This window comes from Solanum verrucosum, unplaced genomic scaffold, assembly GCF_900185275.1.
Source record: "Solanum verrucosum unplaced genomic scaffold, falcon-dt-bn FXZP01000229.1, whole genome shotgun sequence".
NCBI lineage: Eukaryota > Viridiplantae > Streptophyta > Magnoliopsida > Solanales > Solanaceae > Solanum > Solanum verrucosum.
This window is the reverse complement of record NW_026020011.1, coordinates 885,711-903,699: the sequence shown is the minus strand read 5'-3', so window position 1 is coordinate 903,699 and position 17,989 is coordinate 885,711. Positions and strand designations below refer to the sequence as shown.

The window sequence follows — 17,989 nt, the reverse complement described above, 5'->3', positions numbered from 1 at the left end:
AAGTTTACTTTAAAGAGATGTCTTTTTTTTTATATGTTATATGTAAACTGAATAACTCAATTATGATGAGAGGGAGTTGCTCGGATGGTAAGTGTTGTGACGAAAAGATGAAAACGAAAATCTAAAATAAAGAACACCAAGTTTAATGTGGAAAAATCCTTCAAAACGAAGGTAACCACCACGGGATCGACAAGATCCGAATTGTTTCACTATAACAATAAGAGAATTACAATTATTCTTCTAATGGCTACACAACAAGTTCCAAAAGAGAACAGACAATAGCTACACCAACAAAAGATAAATAGAAAGAAACACCACCCAACCCCAGCTGCTGTTAGGGACCTAAAACAGGATCTTGCTGAATTCCGAATTCAATCTCCACCGTTCAAATCAACCACCAAGATGTCAGGAACACTCAGTACAAATTTCAGTCCGATCCAACGGTTAGTTAATCGGAAACACGATCTGAAGGTTGCTGGTCGGAATAAAAGACTACAACAAAAGAACCCTTTTTTTCTTCTCTCTTATCTCTTATTGAAAGCTCTCTCAAAACTTCTCTTATGTCCTAATGTCTTTCAAAGACAACTAATGAGCAATCTGAATTATTTTCTCAAGACCATCCTCTATTTATAGAGTTGTGTTTTTCCTTACAAAGCCAAAACCAACTCCAAATAGAATTACTATTCCAATCATTTTCCTAATAGAATTGAAAACCAAATAAAGAGAATAATTCCAATCATTTTTCAAGTAGGATTAGGCCATGAGCCTTTGGCTGGAACATGAGCAATAGCCCAACAAACTCCCCCTCCAGCCAAGGGGCCAAATGGACTTCAAGTGGAGGAACTCTTGACAAGCTTCATGCCTGCCACACTTCTACAAAACTCATGCTTGTCTACGATCACCACTTTTGTAAGCATATCTGAAGGATTGTCATCAGTGTGTATCTTCTCAACCTCAAATAATTTTTCCTCCAAGGCCATTCTAATCCAATGATATTTTCTACTAATATGCTTGGACTTAGAATGAAAGGTAGAGTGCTTGGTGAGATAAATAGCACTTTGATTATCACAAAATAAGACAAACCTTGATTGTTCAAAATCAAGATCTTTGATAAACTCCTTCATCCAAAGCAATTCTTTGACACCTTTAGTGATGGCAATATATTCAGCTTCTGTGGTAGATAAAGCTATGCACTTCTGAAGTCTTGATTGCCAAGAAATAGCTCCCCCTCCAAAAGTGATCAAATAACCAGAAGTGGATTTTGAGTTATCAAGATTTCCTCCCAAATCAGAGTCTGTGTAGCATACAAGTTCAGACTTGCCACTACCAAAGCACAACTCCATATCTGAAGTACCCTTCAAATATCTTAGTATCCATTTCACTGCAGCCCAATGTTATTTTCAAGGATTGGAAAGAAATCTGCTAACGGTACCAACAACATGTGCAATATCTGATCTAGTGCAAATCATAGCATACATCAAACTACCAACCGCGGAAAAGTATGAAATACTTGACATCTCATTCTTCTCTTCATTAGTAGATGGACTTTGGGTCGTACTCAACTTAAAGTGTTTAGCAAGAGGTGTACTAACCATTTTTGTCTCTGTCATGTTGAACCTCTTGAGTACTTTCTCAATATACTCCTTCTGGGATAGTGATAACTCTTTCTTGTGTCTATCTCGATGAATTTGTATGCCTAAGATCTTCTTTGCTAGCCCCAATTCCTTCATCGCAAACGATTTGCTTAACTCTTTCTTAAGGACTACAATTCTAGATTTATTTTTGCCAACAATCAGCATATCATCCACATAAAGTAGTAAGATAATAAAATCATCATCAGAGAACTTCTGAAAGAATACACAATGATCTGAAGAAGTTTTCTTGTATCCCTGATTTTCAATGACAGATTCAAACTTCAAGTACCACTGCCTTGGAGCTTGTTTCAAGCAATACAAGCTCTTTCTCAATTTGGAAATATGGTTTTCCTTTCCTTTAACTATGAAGCCTTCGGGTTGCTCCATATAGATCTCATCTTCTAAATCACCATGAAGAAAGGCAGTCTTAACATCCATCTGCTCAACCTCTAAATCTAGACTTGCAGCTAAGGCTAAAACCATACGAATAGAGGACATTTTCACAACAGGAGAGAAAATTTCATCAAAGTCAATTCCCTCTCTTTGACCAAAACCTTTGACAACTAACCTTGTATCTAGGTGCAGATGTATGTTGCTCTTGCTTTAATATGAAGATCCATTTATTTGTTAAAGCTTTCTTACCTTTCGGTAACTCCACTAGCTCATATGTGTCATTCTCGTGAAGTGACTTCATCTCGTCTTCCATGACTTCTACCCACCTATCTCTATGAGTATCTAGCATGACTTCATCATAACCTTCAGGTTCTCTCATGTCAGTCAAAAGGATATACTCATTAGGAGAATAACGTGTTAAGCTTCGCTTCTCTCTAGTGGATCTTCTACAAGAGGTTTCTGGAGCATCCAAATTTGCATCTCAGCATTAGTTGGTTGATGATCAACCACAACATCACTAATAGGAACATCTATAGGTTTCACACCCTGTTCATTATCTTGGGTTCCTTCATGTGCAAAAGATGTATCACTAATAGGAACTGGATCAACATCAACTAAGCTCTCATCAATCTGAGAATCTGGTTTCTCAACCTTGTCAATATCTTCAATAGTTTGATCTTCAAAGAACACAGCATCACGACTTCTAATGAGATTCTTATCAAATGGATCATGAAAGTGATATCCAAACTCATCTTGACCATAACCAATGAAGATGCACTGCTTAGTTTTAACATCCAATTTCGCCCTTTCATCTTTTGGAACATGCACACAAGCTTTACAACCAAACACTTTCAAGTGATCATAAGAAACATCCTTACCAAACCAAACTCTGTTTGGAACATCACCATCCAAAGCAACAACAGGAGACAAATTAATAACATAAGCAACAATGTTAAGTGCTTCAGCCCAAAATGAATTTGGAAGTTTAGCCTCTGAAAGAACGCATCTAACTCTCTCAACTAAAGTTCTGTTCATCCTTTCTGCCAGGCCATTTAATTGAGGAGTCTTTGGAGGAGTCTTTTGATGACGAATTCCTTGCGATTTGCAGTAGTTATCAAAGGGACCAATATACTCACCACCATTATCAGTGCGAATACATTTTAATTTCTTTCCCATTTGTCTCTTAGATAAGGCTTGAAACTCCTTAAACACATCAAGTACTTGATCTTTGGACTTTAAAAGATATACCCAAATCTTGCGAGAATGATCATCAATGAAAGTTGCAAATTAAAGCGCACCACTTTTTGACTTCACTTTAAAAGGACCACACAAATCAGAGTGTACTAGCTCCAGTAGCTCAGACTTTCTTGAAGGAGGATGACTGTGAAAAGAAACTCTTTTCTGTTTCCCAACTAAGCAATGAACACATCTTTTTACCTTTGCTTTTTTCACACCAGCAAGCAAATTCTTCTTAGCCAAACAGGTAATCCCTCTCTCGCTCATATGACTAAGCCTCTTGTGCCACAATTCTGATAAAGTCTCGCTTTCCACCAAATTTATAGAATCTCTAAGAATCGATCCTTGTGTCACGTATAAATTTGAATGCTTTCTTCCTCGAGCTACAATCAATGAGCCTTTGGTGAGCTTCTATTGGCCATTGAACAAGTCATTATGATAGCCATCATCATCTAGTTGTCCTACAGAGATCAAATTCAAGGGAATGTCTGGAGCATGCTTGACATTTTGAAGGACTAACGTTGAACCAATATTGGTTTTCAAACAAACAGTGCCAACACCAAACACCTTAACCTCACCAGCATTACCCATTTTTAACACCTCAGAGTTAACAGAAATATAAGATGAAAATAAGTCTTTTCTCGATGCGACATGTGATGTAGCTCCAGAATTTACTATCCAACTTGTATCTTGAGATACAAAATTGATGATGTCTTTATCACAAGCAAAAAAAAGGTCATCTCGAACAACAACAACAACATTGTTTCCATTATTTTCTTCCTTCTTCCCTTCTTTAAGATCTTGCTTCAATTGTTTGCAAAATCTTCTAATATGTCCTTTCTTTCCACAATGATGGCATATAATATTTGGATTCCTGAATCTTGACTTGCTTCTACTTTTATCTCTACTCTTCGGATCTCTTGTCTTATCTCTCCTTCGATCTTCTGTGTACAAAACATCTGAATGAGAGGATGTGCCTTGAGATTTTCTTCTAACTTCTTCATTCAACACACCACTTTTTGCATATTCCATAGTCACCTTACCACCAGGAGCAGAATTTGTTAAAGAGACACGAAGAGTTTCCTAAGAATCCGATAGAGTATTAAGAAGCCAAAGTCTTTGTATTTCATCATCAAAATTAACACCCATTCCTGATAGCTGATCAAGAACACCTTGAAAATCATTTATGTGATCAAGAATAGGACTGCCCTCCTTGTATTTAAAGGTCATCAATTGCCTTAGCAAGAACAACTTGTTATTGCCAGTTTTTGAAGCGTAAAGTGTCTCCAACTTTTCCCACAATGTTCTAGCATGTGTCTCATTCACAATATGGTTGTGAACATTATCTTCAACCCATTGTCTTATATATCCACATACTTATTGGTGCTCGAAATCCCAATTTTCATCGGTCACAGTCTCAGGTTTATGAGCAACAAAAATGGGAAGATGCATCTTCTTCACGAACAATAGATCTTTCATCTTGCTTTTCCATATGTTGTAGTTTCTTCCGTTTAGACATACCATCTTGCTCATATTCCCCTCCATATAGAGAACCTCGCTCTGATACCACTTGTTGTGACGAAAAGATGAAAACGAAAATCTAAAATAAAGAACACCAAGTTTAACGTGGAAAAATCCTTCAAAACGAAAGTAACCACCACGGGATCAACAAGATCCGAATTGCTTCACTATAACAATAAGAGAGTTACAATTATTCTTCTAATGGATACACAAGTAGTGCCAAAAGAGAACAAACAATAGCTACACCAACAAAAGATAAATAGAAAGAAATACCACCCAAACCCAGCTGTTCGGGACCTAAAACAGGATCTTGCTGACTTTCAAATACGATCTCCACCGTTCAAATCAACCACCAAGATGTCAGAAACACTCAGTACAAATTTCAGTCCGATCCAACGGTTAGTTAATCGGAAAACACGATCTGAAGGTTGCTGATCGGAATAAAAGACTGCTGCAAAAGAACCTTTTTTTTCTTCTCTTATCTCTTGTTGAAAGCTCTCTCAAAACTTCCCTTATGTCCTAATGTCTTTCAAAGACAATACTAATGAGCAATCTAAATTATTCTCTCAAGACCATCCTCTATTTATAGAGTTGTGTTTTTCCTTACAAAGCCAAAATCAACTCCAAATAGGATTACTATTCCAATTCTTTTCCTAATAAAATTGGAAACCAAATAAAGAGAATAATTCCAACCCTTTTTCAAGTAGGATTAGGCCATGAGCCTTTGGCTGGAACATGAGCAATAGCCCAACAAAGCCCCGCTACCATTCCCCCCCCTCCGCGCGGCGCGCCAGCCCCACCCCTTCCCCCAAAAAAATTTAAGTTTATTTTTAAAAAATATTTTCAACTTCAATTCAAAAAATATTTTCTACTCTCTAGTAAAAAAAAGAGATATTTTCTCAAAAATAAGTTTCATTAATAAATCAAACACTAAAAAATATTTTCTACTCATCAACCAAACATGAGAAAATAAGTCAAAAGTCTACTTATTTTTCAGAAAACATTTTCTAGAAAAACATTTTTCTTTATACCTAACACACCCCATATAAATTTTTCTACTCTCTATGCATATATATATAATCGACACGTAGTCTAGTTGTTTTACAGCGTGTCTAACAAAATTGCTTATTAGCCATAAAATAATGAGAGGATAATTATTTTGTGCACAAACAATACATAAGAGAATATTTGTCTCTACCATGCATAATATTTGTCTTTTTCCAATTTAATTAAGACAACTACTTCTTATCAATCATAATATTTATTAAATTGAAATATCTTAGATTGCAAAAAACTGTAGGAGATGTGACTATATATATTATTTTCAGAGTCGTCTCAATAAGTTAAAGGGTTTAAAGTTTACTTTAAAGAGATGTCTTTTTTTTTTTATATATGTTATATGTAAACTGAATAACTCAATTATAATGAGAGGGAGTTGCTCGGATGGTAAGCACCCCTCACTTCCAACCCAAAGGTTGCGAGTTCGAATCACCAATGGATCAAAGAGGAGTGGAAGCTCCTAGGGAGGGTAAAAAAAAAAAACTCAATTATTTCAATGATCTCTATATTAAATAAAACAAACAATTATTGTTATATTTTCTACCCAAAAAAATATATATTTGAGGGTTTTTAAAAAATTTGAGGCTCAAGCGATATGATTGCTTTAGTGATCGTATGACGGAGACTGACTTTGGACACAATCATAATATTAATTTTTTCTCAAAAGCATTAATTACTTGAGAACAAATCAACTTTAAGTTGATGAATGCTTTTATATGATTTTCATAATTAATGATTCTATGTTTTTATTATAATTTAATTAATTTATTACTTTCTTGAAAATAATAATAGTATTATGAGGATCATTACATGTTCTTTGTCTCATTAAATCATATATCCAATTGATAAGGAATTTCATATGATATAATAAAGAATTAACATGTTTAATTAGTGCCAAGTCTCTTATTATAATTTAAATTGATTTTATTTATTTTTTAGCCAAATAATAATGCTTGTTTTTTGTTGCTTTCATTGGATCATGTGTCTAATTGATGGGGATCTCATATGATATAATTAATGATTAGTTTCATATTTAAATAATGTTAGGTCTTTTCTTGTAATTAATTAATTATTTTTAGCCAAATAATAACCTAGCATATATATATATATATACCAATTACAATTAGTGACCGGTTATTGACAAATAATTTAGTTAGTTGTGTAGAAAATATATCTATTAAATATTTGACATGAGTCGATATATTATATATGAATCTATAATTCATTATCATTATCAACATAGAGAATAGTTGATACTCTAATAGTTAGTGAAGTGGTTGAACTTTTACACAATAATAAGAAATTAATTAAAGTTGTTTTTAGACAAATTAATTTAAGAAAATATAGCAGAATTTGTGATCTTAAATTTTACTATAATGTACTAAAACATCTTTTAATTTTGTGATTTTAAATATAACATATGGAAAGCTAAAATTCACAAATTACCAAAATGCGAAGAAACAACATTTCTTAAGCGAATTGATAAAAAGATTATAACAAACAAATAGAAACGAAAATATTATAACATATGGAAAGTTAAAATTGACAAATTACCAAAATACGAAGAAACATCATTTCTTAAGCAAATTGATAAAAAGATTATAACAAACAAATTGAAACGAAAATATTATAACATATGGAAAGCTAAAATTGAAAAATTACCAAAATGCGAAGAAACATAATTTCTTAAGCGAATTGATAAAAAAAATTATAACAAACAAATTGAAAGGAAAATATTATAATTAGCCACGTCTCTTTCGATGTCATAAGATTATAGTTTTATTAGTTATCACCATCAAATAATTTACCTAAAGATTTAATGAAGAAAAAGAAAGGAGAGAAAAACAAAACACACCAAGCGTTTATAAATTATAAAACTATAGCATGGAGCTTTCAACCACAGGAAAGTTGATAACTATGGTTAGTTTTTTTTTATCCATAACGAAGTCAGAAATTTCATTAAGAATATACAAAATTTAATATATATATATATATGAAAAATAATTTTTAACATATATATTTCATATAATTTCTATATATATATAATATAATTTTTTGATAAATGATGTCCGATTTAACCACCTTGGACTCTCCAAGGAACCATCAAACGAAGATGATACATTGGTATTTATGTATTTTAATATTGAATTAAAATGTCAAATGTATATGTTAGTGGATATAAATTGATAAGAAAATGATTTGTTATTTTTTGGTGTAGCTCACATAATCACCATGATCTATAGCTAATTATCCACCAATCTCTTGTTCTACAATATTGTAGTGTGTATTAAAATTAGTATAATATGTGATGGTGATAGACCGATAGTATTATATAATTAAAGGTGAAATAGATAACTAAAATTTATGTAGAATATCAAAATAAATATTTTAAATAAATGGTCTTGAAAGTTCCATGTATATTTATATTTTAAATTATGTGTTGATGATAGTACAAACAAATTACATAATTAAAGGTAAAAAGAGTTGCTAAAATTTAATAGTTTAATTTTTTTTTAAACAAACTAAAATAAAACTTATATATATTAGAATAGAGAAAGAAAATACCAGTGCTATTCAAAAGAAAATAAAAGGATGAAAAAAGGAAGAGAAGAAATAAATATTGAGTAATTCCTTTTTATTTATTTAAATTTTAGTAAGTAATATTATTCGATACCCATGTCGATGAAGAAAAATATATGTTGATAAAACAATCAAGATAAGTGTAAGCTAGTAGAAACATCTTTATTATTATAATATAAAATAAAAAGTGTGTTTGACACGAAAGAAGAATATCTTTTCAAAATAAGTGATTTTTTATTGATATGTCAATAAAATATTTAAGTATAACTAGAAAAAAAAAATTGAAAAAAGTCTATAATCTAATTGGCCCAGCCTATTGCTACAGAACTCTATAGTCTATATTCACAAGATTCTTCTCCAAGTAATATTTCTATATGGGCATGGCCCGTGCTCGGCACGGTCCCAATATTTTTTTTAGCCATGGTCAATTTTTGATAATTTGCGTGCATAGCCTTTTGATCATCAATAATCGTATAGTAAAGAACAAAAATAATAACGGAAGACAACACATGAAAAAATAAAAGGCTCATATATGTAAAATGGCTAACGAGAGATTCCATAGTAGAGTACTGTATAGACTAAAGAGTCAATAAAAATTGCATTTGGTGTCTTGCTTGCAAAGGTGTATTCGATTGATAATGTAAAATCATAGTTAAATTGTCAACAATTCAACCCTCAATGGTAAAGAACCTTCAGAACTCACAAACTTAGCTAAAGATACACCAAGACATACATATTCTGCACATATATATAAGATCTCTGACTTGTTGAAGCTCAAGACTTGTTCTCTCAACCTTTGTTGTAGAAAAAGCTGGCATTATTCTAGAATCTTTCATGGAATTTTACATATACTCATAACTTAAGTTAAATGGTTAACACGCTCCAAAAGTACTGAAGGAAACTAAACAAAATCAAGAAATCATGACTGAAGTGAAATTCAGCATTCAGTCACAACTCATATCTTATATGTGATGAGTACAACTTTTAATGGCTCAAAATAAGGGAAAATTATTGTCAATTGCTTATGCTAGGAGTATTTGCTAATTAATGAAGTGCTACTTACATAGGAGTAATTTTCAACATGCATGTCATGATTACAATGTTGACAAACAAATTCATATATTAAGATTTTCACACACATCTATCTATATATATATATATATATATATATATATATATATATATATATATATATAAAGCGTGTTTGGCTAGGCTTTTAAAAAGGGCTTCAAAGTTTATTTTCTATTCTGGAAAGTGTTTTTTAAATAAACACTTTTGAGCTTGCTAATTTTTTTAACGTCCAGAAAACTACTTTTGTTGCTCTTTAGAAGCACTTATTTTCTCCCTAAAGCTTGATCAAACACCTCAATAAGGGTACAACTTTTAATGGCTCAAAGATAAGGAAAATAATTGTCAATTGCTTATGCTAATAACAGAAACATAAAAAAATATTTGAAGATGAAACTTATAAGTGATAGTGCAAAAATAGTTCACAAACCGATGCCAAAGTGTGACACCTGTCCATTCACCAATAAAAGAAAGTCAAATTTACTGTACAACTTCTACTACCTTTAGTACAATTAGGAGATGCTGTGTTCGTCTTTTCATTGTTCACTTATTAATAAGGGTAATAATATAGAGAAACACATGAGAAATGTAGGTGGGAGATATCAGATAAGGGTGTGAGAATGGGGCCATAGGACTCGAGATGAAGGTGAAGTGTGTATTTTTTTTTTCTTTTCAGTTTTTCATTCGGTATTCGACATTTATAATGGAGTCTGATTAATTTAAATTTGTGTCACATGGAGCTTCATTTGAAAGGAAGTGTTTTTTATCGAAAATTTTTTATATCTAGAATTGAAATTCAAAACCTCTTAACGAAGAGGCAATCTATCTACTACATTATATCCTTTGATGACACATTTTCATCTTCTTCTTTCCTTTTCTATGCTATTTTTTTGTTCAACTTCCTCCTCCTCTTTCATTTTCGTCGTCTTCATCTTCTTCTTCTTCCCCTTTTTTTTTTTTAAAAAACTATTTTTTCTCTTATTCTACTAACTGTTTTTATTTTGGCTGTGAAGAATTTTTTTAAAAAAAATTACGCCATAAATAAAATTCTATAGAAAATTCAGCAAATTTTAAAAGTTTTTTGTAAAAATTAAAATTTGTTTGAATTGTTGCAACAACTTCAATATTATTGTCACAAATTTCAAGAGTCACCCCTACTAATTAAAAACACTCGAGTTACCCGTTATTAAATAAAGACAAAATGGTTTGATGGACTTTTGTACTTATATACGTTTGTATTCTGAATTCTTCTACTTGACCTTTTGTCAACTGAACTCTTAAACTCAATTAAAATGAAACTTTTAAACCCCTCCATGTGCGGAGGTCACTTTCTCTTACATAAATGACATGGCATATCCACATCATAATTATTTCATAAATATTTTTAAATTATTAACAAAAAATGTTATTCCATAAAAGACAAAAATAATAAATTTTCTAGTTACAAAAATAAAATAAAATAATTATTTCTCTCACCTTCCCCCCACCTCCCTCAACCCACAACCACCATTAACACCATCTCCATTTACCTTTTTTTTCTTTTTCAGGACCGTTATTGTCTATAGTCATGACCAAGCTCTTCAAGTTCTTAAAAATCATAATTCAATTTTTTCTCGAAGTTTCTAACATTCATAACTCTTAATCGTATTTTTTTACCAACGTTTAAATCATCCATTTGAACCAACATAAGTTTCTTTTCTCCATTACTACCAATAAATCACCATTAAAATATCACGATAGATCACAATATTTGTACACAATTTTACATAACACATGTTACCTAATTTCACAAAGGCATTCAACAATCACTTTTCATCCTTCAAGATTATATAATCTTTGTCACCTTATGGATTGTAAATAACCTAAAAAAATGGAAGGAAAAACAGATCTACCATAACAATACATTTTTGTTTCTCTAGGAAGAAATAAAATATGAAAAAAGGAAAGAAAAGAGAAATTGGAGATGACTGGGAAGGGGAGAAAAAGAAGAAGAAATGGGGGTTGGATGGGGAAGAAGGTAATGGTAATTAGAGAGAGAAAGAGAAATGGGGTGGGATAGGAGGGAAAGAAGAAAGAAGTGATTTTTTTTTAATTTTCTTTTATTTTTGGTCTTTTAAAAAAAATATTATTTTTAATCCAAAATTTGGAATTCATGCTCCTTCTACGCATGAAATCACATGTTGGTGCCAACTCAATAATTAAACTACCACATAAGCTTGGTCAATGATCAAAAGGCCTTAAAATATCGAGTTTCATTGAGTGTAAGGATTCAATTGACAAAGAGTCAAGTAGAAGGGTTCAGAATACAAACGCATACAACTACAAAGGTCCATCAGATGATTTCGCCTTAAATAAAAGACCTAAGAGACAACTTTAGTTCAAAAATCCAAAGTACTCCCATATCCTAGTATGTGGTTTTTTTTTTTTTAATTAGTTGGTCTGAAAATAATAATAATTTATTTAGTAATTTTTTTAATTTTAAAGTACTTATTTTATATCTAATGAGATGATTTATACTAACACAAACATCTACGGCCTATTTTAAACCATAAGTTCAATTCAAAAGCTTTTTTTTAACTTTATATTTCATCAAATGCCATCACATAAACTAGAACGGAGAAAGTAAGTAATAGCAAAAATGATTATTGTGTTTTTTGTTGACAGAATTTAAAACGGTTATGGTTAAAAGACTCTTTAAACTTGACAAACTTTATTAAATTAGTGCACACTTAAATCATGAAAAGTCTTAATGACCCCCTCAAACATGGATTTTTAAAACTATTTACCATGGATTTTAAGGAAAAATTACAGAATATAGCAAACATCAAATATATATTTAAGGTAAATGGCTATAGTTCATTCTTTATATGTTTTATGGATATAATTAAATGTTAAATAGCAAAGTTAATATTACACTCATAATCTATTTATTTTTTTAAAAAAAGAATTATATATGGATATAAATATTCATTAAATAGCAAAGATCATTTTACATGTCTAATTAATATCAGTCAAACATGTTTTACGGTGCTTTACTCCCCATGTTTACCCTCTTTGCTATTTTCTCTTTCAATATCACCAAATCACCAATTTTTTCTCTAATTTTCTTCCAATTCACAATTCTTTACTTGATTTTCCTGAGCAATTTTTGTGACATATCTTCCTCAAATATCTTCTGTTTGCATTTTTTCTCGTTTATATGAAATTTGTATTTGTATACATCTTGTTGAAAGGTTGATGAGTTCATTGGTTGTATTCATATGTATTACATGAAGAACATGAGCAAAAAGAGTTTGAGGATTGTCTGATTTTCATTTTTTTATATAGTGAAATACTTATATATTTGGATACTTGTATTGTATTATACCCACTTGTCATTTTTTTTTTGGATTGTCCCAATGTATTGAAATATTAACACAAGTTGAAAGGTTGACCAGGTAATACAAGTATATTTTTTTACATAATTACATTATTTTTGTATAAACAAATACTTGAGTTATCAACTATATATATTTATATATATATAGTAAACATGAGAAAAAAAGATTGAGTTTTGTTGGCATTTCAATTTTTTATACAGTCAAATACTTATATACTTGGATATTCGCATTGTATTATTTTTCATTTTCTTAATTCTGGATTGTCCACTATATCTAAATTTTGTTTAATAACATGGGCACTCCTATATGATATAGGTGTATTCATAAGGTAAAATTAGTGGTTAATTTAATATTAGATATTAATTATTAGTTGGAATCCAAGCAAATAGGGACGTAATCATTAGTTTTTAATTAAATTATGGGAAGTTGAGAGTTTTAGAAACGTAATTAGGGGGGATTCAGTCACTATAACAAGAGATTACCTTATTTAGTGCATTGTAATTATAATTGTATCATTGTATAAATAAAAAAATAAATAAAAAATACAAATATACAGCAAGATTAAGACATAAAATGTAGTCATTTTTTATAAATAGCATACTTATAGCTATTGAACTTCAATAACCCTACAACCAGGGCTGGCTCTATGCTTATTTGAACAAGGCATTGGACTTAGGCCCCCAATTTTAGGGGGCCTCAATTTTTTACCAATCATAAATTGTGTTAAATTTTTATAGAAAAAATTGATTATTTATGATAATATATATATTTTTAAAAATATATATATTTTATTCTCTTTAATCCCATTTAAATAGAAGAAATCAAGAAAAAATGTTTTATTTTCTTATACTCACTACACTAATATTCACATTATTTTATTCTTTTAACTCCTTTTACACTCTCTTCTTTAAATTTTTGATAAGTTAGAGTAATATTCTATCAAAAATATGAATCAATAGTCGAAAAGTGTTGAGTGAATTGTAAATTCTTTTTCTATTTCTTCATAGATTTTCAAGCATTACAACAAGCATAGTAAAATGTGGGGTATACAAAATTATCAACTTCTTGAATCAAATTCTATGTTAACAATTCATATAATAATTGCCCAAGTAAGAAATGTTTTTTCAACGTTAAATTGATAAAATCTTATCTAAAACTAATAATTGTAAAAAAAATTGAATAAATCATTTATAAAAAAATATTAAGTATACTTTGCATTTAAAAATGTAAGTTTTTTTTTTAAAAAAAAATTAATGCATATGAAGTTTATTTAGATTTTAGGCCTCTAGTTGAAATTTTGCTTTAGGCCTCCGATTGCATTGAGCCGCCCCTGCCTACAACTATAGTCATTTTTGTAAGCTGTTTTTAAAACTATTTACCCTCCTAAACTATGAAAGGTCTTATTCCCTCCCCCCCCCCCCCCCCCCCCAAAAAAAAAACATGGATTTGAAACTATTTACCCCCAATATGTTACATGGCATAAAAATATTATTTCGTCTGATTTACATGACTCATTTTCCTTTAAATCTCAAAAGGAATGACACGTTTCTAATTTAGTAAAAAATTAACTTGAAAATTTTCATTTTACCCCTGAAATGATTTATAGCCACTCAAATATTTATGACTTATTTTAGACTAAATCTTTCTTAAATTTCATGTCAAGTCAAACTACATCATATAAGTAGGTGTTTGACCGTGCGATTTCATATCATGATATAAAATCAACGTTTGGACATGCGATTTCACGCTTATTTCATTTCATGATTTCATATCATGAGATATGATATCTCAAATTCTCCAAAAATCATGATTTGAGAATTTCATATAATGAGATTTGGGATTACAAAAATTGACCCACAAGTTTATATTTTGTAAAAATAAAACACATTTATATCTACTAGTCATTTGTTCATATGTAAATAAAAATTTATAATTCATATCATTACTTTTTAAACCATTTATATCTCATATAACGACGATTATTATCACCAATATAAAATTTAGTATTACTTCTAATCAATTATTGTTTACCATTTATATTCACCAAGTTCATTATTTTTTATCAAATTTATTACTACTTCATTCAAATCAACGTTTTATAAAAAATAATTTTTCATCATTATATTGAGTGGACAAGACTATGCCTGTTTGGATTAGCTTAAAAAAAAGTACTCCCTCCGTCCCTTTTTAGTTGTCCATTTTAGAAATGGCACACAGATTAAGGCAACAATGATTAGCACAGTGAAGTTACAATTTTACCCTTATGACAACTTTTCACTTCAAAATTACAACCACTTATTTGAATTAAAGTGAAATAAATTGGAGGGAAACAACATACACTTTTACAATTTTCAAGAAGTGTAAATAAGGGTATAATAGGAAAAAAATTATTGTCCTTTCTTGATTTGTCAAAATGGACAACTAAATAGGGACAACTAAAAAAGGAAATATGGACAAGTAAATAGGGACGGAGGGAGTAGTTTTTAAGTCAAAAATAAAAAGTCAAACTGAAATAACTTTTAAGTCAAAAAATAAAAAGTAGGGGGAGACCTACTTTTGGTTTCTGACTTATTTTAAGTCATTTTTTACCTTGTCAAACACCTGGTAACTTAATTTAAGTCATTTTTGACTTATTTTAAGTTATTTTTTATATTTTTCAAACACTTCAGAAGTCAAAAACTGACTTAAAAGTAGGTTTGACCAACTTTTAAGCCAATCCAAACGGACACGAACTATTGTGGTAAGATTGTATTGAATTTATAAAATATAATTTTTCAATTTTTTTATTGAATTAAGATTTGATCGATAAATGTTGTATTTTTTAAGAACAATTTTGTGATAGTGTATTGTGTGATTTTATAAACTTTTGTTTATTTGTAAGACTGTATAAAGAATTGAGACAATTTCAATATTTTTACAACTTATGGGTTCATCTCATGATTTCATATTATGATCTTCTCGTTTGACGCCCTCGGATCACAGCCTTGACTTCACGTAAATCAAATGGCTTTGAAAACCACCATTGGTCACTTCCTAGTTACTAGCCTTCTTACTCGTTCGACGAGCCTTTATTTTTCCTTTTGGGATCACAGACGTGGCATGTTCCTGTTAGAAGGAAGTGTAGTGTTAAACAAGTAGGTGTAACTATTGAGTTCTACGGCGGTGAACTCAGCGTCATCAGTTATAACGATCCTGCTACTGTGAAAAAATATGCTAGACATGCTCAATTGGGTGAAATTTTTGAATTAGATCGTGCTACTTTGAAATTCGATGGTGTTTTTCGTAGCAGTACAAGGGGTTGGTTTACTTTTGGGCATGCTTCGTTTGCTTTGCGTTTCTTCTATGGACACATTTGGCATGGTGCTAGAACCTTGTTGAGAGATGTTTTTGCTGGTATTGACCCAGATTTAGATGCTCAAGTCGAATTTGAAGCATTCCAAAAATTCATATCGCATGGTCAAACGAACTCTAAATAGGAACATATATTAATATTTTACTAAATATAGAAATGTGTTATTCCTTTTGGAATTAAATAAAAAGGAAAATGAGTCATACAAATTGGACAAAGTACTTTTTTATGTCGTGTCATATTAGGGGTAAATAGTTTTAAAAACCTATATTTGAGGAGGTAATTAAGACTTCTCATATTTTAGATCTACATTTAATAAAATATGTCAAATTTAAGAGGGCATTTAATTATTAACTTTTATTTATTCATGTAGAATTATAGGACAATCAAAGATATTTGTACGTACTCTTTGCGAAAAGAAGTCATCGTTACATAATATAGTTGTCTATGATCCCAAAATTTCTTTAATTCAAACACGGTTTAGTTTATTTAGGTTATACCGCAAGTTCATAGAAGTTAAACTATTTGTTTAACTATCCTACTATTATTCGATTAATACTTCATTTTCCTCATTTGGGGTAGGAATTAGCCTTCTGCTTTTTCGTTACTTTCTCTATCCCAATTTATGCGGTACAAATGATCAAGGAGTATTTTGGACCCATAAATTTCAAAATCTTCTTTTCTTTCTTGAACTTTGTGTCAAGTCAAACAGTTCCACGTAAATTAGAACCAAAGGAGTAGTGTAGTAGGTATCATTGCCACACATTAAAATTAGACACTACTTAGTTTAGGTTGCATGCAAGTTATTAGTAAGAATTAAGCTCAAAATAACATGGCATTGCTAGAAAGAATCATCAAAAGTAAAACAATTGCAAGTAGCTACCAAGAATTGTCAAAAAAAATAACAACTCTGAAAAAAGAGAAACAGTACAAGTTCTAGCCAGTGCCTCCAAGCACACCCTTGAGCTTCTTGATTTGTGCTTCATCAAGGAATGTTGTAGCCTCAACCAACTTAGTTGACAAGTCGTTGGCAAACAATGCGAAATCCGTGATTTGAAGGCCAGGATTGGAGCTACTAAAGAAGACATAAGCTACAGAGTTGAAACCAACTGCATTCACTTGAAAATGCAACAAACCTTGTGGGAATACCATTAGTTCACCTTTCTTGATTGTCTTCAAGTAAACAGTGTTTGCTGAAGAAACAAAAGCAGCTGTGATCGACCCTTGCACAACAAGCAGGACTTCAGAAGCACCAGGATGAGTGTGAAATGGTACCACACCACCAGGTGCTAAGTCGAGACGTGCTGCAGAGAGACCTAGACCATTTAGGCCAGGGAATTGAGCTGCAAATGCTGGTGACACTGATGCTTTGATGATGTTTGAGGTGTTTCCTGCTGCACTTAGACCGGAGAACACAAGGTCGTTCACCGTGACTTTGGTAACAGACTTGCAAGAGTAGCCTGCAGGGGACTCTGGTCCTTTCAAGTCTGCTACACAAAAGTCTTGTACAGAAGCATTGCTGCTCAAGATGAGGACAGCAAAGACAAATAGAAGTTTGAACATTTTCACTTGTAGGAATGATGTTTATGTGAAAATATGTTATACTAAAGTTAGTGTATATATATAGATAGAGTCAAGTGAGTGATGAAAAATATGTCACTTGAATTTCTATAGGAAATGATAACAACCACAAGTTGTGTGATATGGCCTATCATGATTTGAAGAAATGAATACACCACAAAAAAAAAAACTCCCTTCTAGCTAGAACA

At 31.0% G+C, this 17,989-nt stretch overlaps 1 protein-coding gene across 1 annotated transcript; it reads right to left on the bottom strand.

Moving 5' to 3' along the window:
• Window positions 1–16,943: 16,943 nt before the first annotated feature.
• LOC125820264 (auxin-binding protein ABP19a-like) lies at window positions 16,944–17,786 on the bottom strand. The gene has a single exon (XM_049499697.1). It carries the CDS (start codon window positions 17,781–17,783, stop codon window positions 17,157–17,159), a length of 627 nt encoding a protein of 208 aa, XP_049355654.1. The 5' UTR covers window positions 17,784–17,786; the 3' UTR covers window positions 16,944–17,156.
• Window positions 17,787–17,989: the final 203 nt, after the last annotated feature.

Bases quoted from the DNA above. Each gene is read 5' to 3' on its own strand.
- LOC125820264 (XM_049499697.1), bottom strand. From the start codon at position 17,783: ATGTTCAAACTTCTATTTGTCTTTGCTGTCCTCATCTTGAGCAGCAAT.